Source organism: Watersipora subatra, chromosome 8 (assembly GCF_963576615.1).
Source record: "Watersipora subatra chromosome 8, tzWatSuba1.1, whole genome shotgun sequence".
NCBI classification, from domain to species: domain Eukaryota; kingdom Metazoa; phylum Bryozoa; class Gymnolaemata; order Cheilostomatida; family Watersiporidae; genus Watersipora; species Watersipora subatra.
Genome location: NC_088715.1, coordinates 48,559,730 through 48,564,381, shown reverse-complemented (window position 1 = coordinate 48,564,381; position 4,652 = coordinate 48,559,730). Strand labels below are relative to the sequence as shown.

Here is a 4,652-nt window from a genome sequence, read left to right as displayed (position 1 = left end):
TGAAGTGTATACTAGACTCCATACCATCAGAGAGTAAGGATAAGCTACTTTTACAACAAAATGATGACAATTGGACAGCATTACACTGCGCTAGCATTTATGGTCATACAGACATAGTAAAGTGTATACTAGACTCCATACCATCAGAGAGTAAGGATAAGCTGCTTTTACCACAAGATGATGACAACTGGACAGCATTACACTGGGCTAGCGCTCATGGACATACAAACACAGTGAAGTGTATACTAGACTCCATATCATCAGAGAGTAAGGATAAGCTGCTTTTACAACAAGATGATGAAAATTGGACAGCATTACACTGTGCTAGCATTAATGGTCATACAGACACAGTGAAGTGTATACTAGACTCCATATCATCAGAGAGTAAGGATAGGCTGATTTTACAACAGACTGATACCAACTGGACAGCATTACACTCTGCTAGCGCTCATGGACATACAGATGTAATAAACTGTATACTTGAATCCATCTCACCAGAGAATAAAGATACTCTGAAGATGCTACTAGATAATAAAGGAAAGACAGCGATGGAATATGCTGCAAGAGAAGAGTATTCTGAAACAGCTACAAATTGTTCAGACTTCATGGCAATGGCACCCAACGATAACCTTCTTGCCTTGTCAGTCTCACCCATTTCTCACCTACTTACTTCAGAATCTCCTAGTTTTTACCAACAAGTAGAGCCGAAACCTCTAGAAGGCAGTTCAAACAGAAGATCAGCTTTCACATTCGTAAAAGTACCACAAGCAAGTCAAACCGTTTCCGAAAATTCTGTTTTTTCCGCAAACATACTACAACCTACAACTGATGCGTCCCTCACTCCTTTGCATCAACCTGCAAGTGACTTTCAAATGAGTTTCCAAACTCCTTATTTTCCTCAAACCCATTACTTGGCACCAACCTCTGACAGTCCTCTTCTATCTACTGCCAGCTTAGAAACATCATATCTAGACGACCTTTTAAGCAACTCCAAAACGCAAGATTTATCAAAGTTAAGTTCTGAAAGCTCTCCAAGTTTAGAACAGAATCTGCCTACGTCTCTCAAGTCACTAATGTCAGAAGGAAATGAGCGCTCTCACATTTCATCAACACATACAGTTTCACCTTCTGCTCTACATACTCTAACGCATCCATCAACTTCAACAATGAACTCAAGTCTATTCACCAATCCCTCTGAGCGAAAACGGTCTTGGCCAGTAAACTATTCCATCACTAGTGATATGCTCCAAATAGAACCAGCGTATGCTGAATCAACATCTACCGTAACAGTTGTAGAAAAAGAAAATCCAATTGACTTGTCCTATGGACCGACACCTCCACAAGTGTTTAGATACGAAGGTAAAATTTACTGTTGTTTTTTATACAAACTGCTAGCCTTCATCTCATAGTGGAATTTAGCTTTGCATTAAAACTGGTTATCAATCGCTACTGAAGTATTGATAACTTCTTGAAAAGTGTTTTTGTAAATTTGCTTGCTGAGTGGAACTCTGTTCAGAAGGTGCCGGAATATTCTACCATTTTGAGTAACATGCTAAATAGATTACATGGTTAAATAATATGTTTTAGTCAGATTCAATGCCAGTACAGTATATCCCCGCACATGAGCCGATTCTAGAACATAAGGTTTTTACCAAACTTAAACCATAACTGTCACGTACAACTTTTATTGTATTTACTAGGTAAATCAGACATGTTGATTCCGATTTTGTACTCAAAATAAAGATTGGTCCATCACATAGCGGAATTTAGCTTTGCATTAAAACTGGTTATCAATGAATACTAAAAGAATGATAACTTTGTGAAAAGTGCTTTTGTTAAATTTGCTTGCTTAGTGGAACTTTGTTCAGAATGTACCGGAATATTGTAACATTTCGACTAACTTCCTAAATGGATTGCATGAAGTCACATAATCTGTTTTACTCAGATTCCATGTCAGTACAGTATGTCAACCCCCCCCCCTCTCCCGCACCTAAGCCAATTTTAAAACATAAGGTTTTTACCAAACTAAATGGTTCGGCTTATACGTCTGTAACGCTAACTGACGGCAAAATAGATGACATGCTAACTGAACTTGAGATATTAAAACTCAAACCACGCTTAAGCTTGCAGGTTACTTAATCCATTTACTTACAGTTTGTCTTGTACAGCAGCACTTGAAGAACTGTCACATGAGAAGACTCATTGAAAAATTGCAACAAAACTGGTACACGTGGCCTTTTTTGTCCAGATTTTGTTCTCACGGTAAGAGCGCGCACACCCACACAAAGCTGATCTGTTCAATAGTAGCATGCTATGGCAGCAATAACAGTCATGGGTGTTTGGCCATACACATGATCGCTAGCGTTTCACGCGGGTCACCTGCCATTGCATTAATAATAACGCTATGATAGTTGAAAATACTTTATCAAAGAAATGTTTGATTTACCCATAAAATAAATGAATGTTTTATACTGCTTCTTTAATAATTGTTATCACTATCATTAACTCTTTTGCTATCAAATAAACCTTTTACCGAGACAATTAAATATTCAGTGTAACTAGATATTTGATATCGGAGCATACATTGTCATGATATTTGACCAAATTAGTTGGCACAAAATTTTATATCATCTGATTCTATAAAAAGGGCAAAAATTTGATTCATAATGAATTAGAACACTTTCTTTCATCTGTATATTACCATGGTTGACAAGTTGAGCTTGTTCCATGTTACACGAGTTACCACAATTATTATAGCTTAGTAGCTATTACTATTAATTTTTACTGTCACTGTTAAAAATAAATACTCGTTGTCACTCTTACTAAAGTACAATAAATAACTATCACAAGTTTATTGTACTACAAGTTGTGAAACCTACATAGCTTTAACGCGTCTGATCCTCACGAAGAAGAAATAGCTATAAATAGTGTTTTTACAAAGATAACTAAGGTCAGCATGAGGTGCAAACATGCTTTCTTTTAATTTAAGCAAAGACACAGTAGGCACACTATACAACTGCTCAACAATCAGAAATGTTTTGTTCTGAGCCTACAAAAGTTGGTTCATTTTTGCAACTTTTGACTGCGGTAGATGCATGCGCCGTGTTACGATTTATACGGTCGACTTTTATGCTGATTCTAACAAATTCCTTGATCTTATGGTAGTTTTCTAGGGTAGCCTTATATGCAAACAGGTTTACATGCAGGGATGTATCACAAATAGAGTTTTATGTTAATTTAAAGTAACATTTTAAAAGCTTTGGTTATTTAAAAACTTTTCATGAAGGAACGCTGTTGTTTATCTATTTCTACTACTATTGACCAATCAAAATACATTTTGCATATTTAGTAAATCTATTCACTTTTTATTTTGAAATATCAAAGGTCCAGGTTGGTGACCACAAATATTTTGCGACCTACTTTTTGATACTTGGCAAACAAGATCAAAAAGTCAAAATGTTTTTATTTCTCCGATTACTGGTTCACCGAAGTGTATGATTAATTTGGTACTATCTTCATTTTTAGGGCAAATTGTGGGAGAAGTTATCAAACTCATTTGCAACTCAAAACGCCTAGTGTTTCCTTTCTTACATAATAGTACAGTTGGAGAATTCACCAACAGAGTGCAAAGAGAAACTGGGAGCATCTGTGAACTACATACCACTGGTTAGAGACACTGTGCTTAAGTTGCTGATGTAAAGTTAGTTCCGAGAGTATTATGTAACTGCCATAAGTCAACAGTCTACTCTGTTTGTTTGATTGTTTCAACTTGTGCTGGCATCAGGTACTGTAGCTTCATAGAAAAGCGTTTGACTTGGCAAATTTTGACCTTTGACTTTTCGTTAGGAGTTTTATTCTCCCGCAATACATTGTATCTCCTGATACGGACTGTAAAGTCACTAAGCTGTGATTAACAGTCAGAGCTGATAAATTGTTCTGTATATGTTAGCATGTCCAATCTGTTGAAACTTTTATCTTATTATGAGCAACTCTGTATTTTAACAAATATTTACACATCAACATTGTGTAAGTTTTAGAAGCTGAATATACACCTGAGAGCAACTAGTAACATGTATATATATTTATCAATGTCTTTTTACTGTTTCACAGATGGATATGAATGCACAAATGGGATGCTACTGAAAACTGTTCCTCTACCATTCATCATTTATATTGGTAACTCCCAGACAACTATCACATCACGTGAGTAGATGTTACAAAACAGCCTTAACTTTTCCAATTTAATTTCGTGGCCACGCAGGAACTTTTTTTTAACTCTACATCAAAAGATGACTATTTTAAGTTTGCTAGATCATTATTGTCTCTCTGTGAGATAATTAATAGCAAAATATATTCTCTCAATTAATTAATAGCAAAAAGATAATGTAATGGCAATGAGATAGTTTAGCATAAGCCCTAGTTGATGTCAGGGACCCACCTTCACTCTGTCTTTTGTACTTAATACTACACGATAATGTATAAAGTACAGAGAATAACTGTTCACACACTCATTCCAAACTGCTGGAAAGCAAGTGGTTGGTGCAGGTGTTAGAGTGTTGGTCTACAGAGATACATGTTGTTAACTCATGTCCGGTTCAATGTATAAATTTATCCTAACCTCCAAGTCTGGTTTTATACAAGCGCCACTTTTA

At 36.0% G+C, this 4,652-nt stretch overlaps 1 protein-coding gene across 1 annotated transcript; it reads left to right on the top strand.

Moving 5' to 3' along the window:
* Positions 1-592: 592 nt before the first annotated feature.
* LOC137402197 (uncharacterized) lies at positions 593-4,263 on the top strand. The gene is made up of 3 exons (XM_068088688.1): positions 593-1,359; positions 3,526-3,666; positions 4,111-4,263. Exons 1-3 carry the CDS (start codon positions 606-608, stop codon positions 4,209-4,211), a joined length of 996 nt encoding a protein of 331 aa, XP_067944789.1. The 5' UTR covers positions 593-605; the 3' UTR covers positions 4,212-4,263.
* Positions 4,264-4,652: the final 389 nt, after the last annotated feature.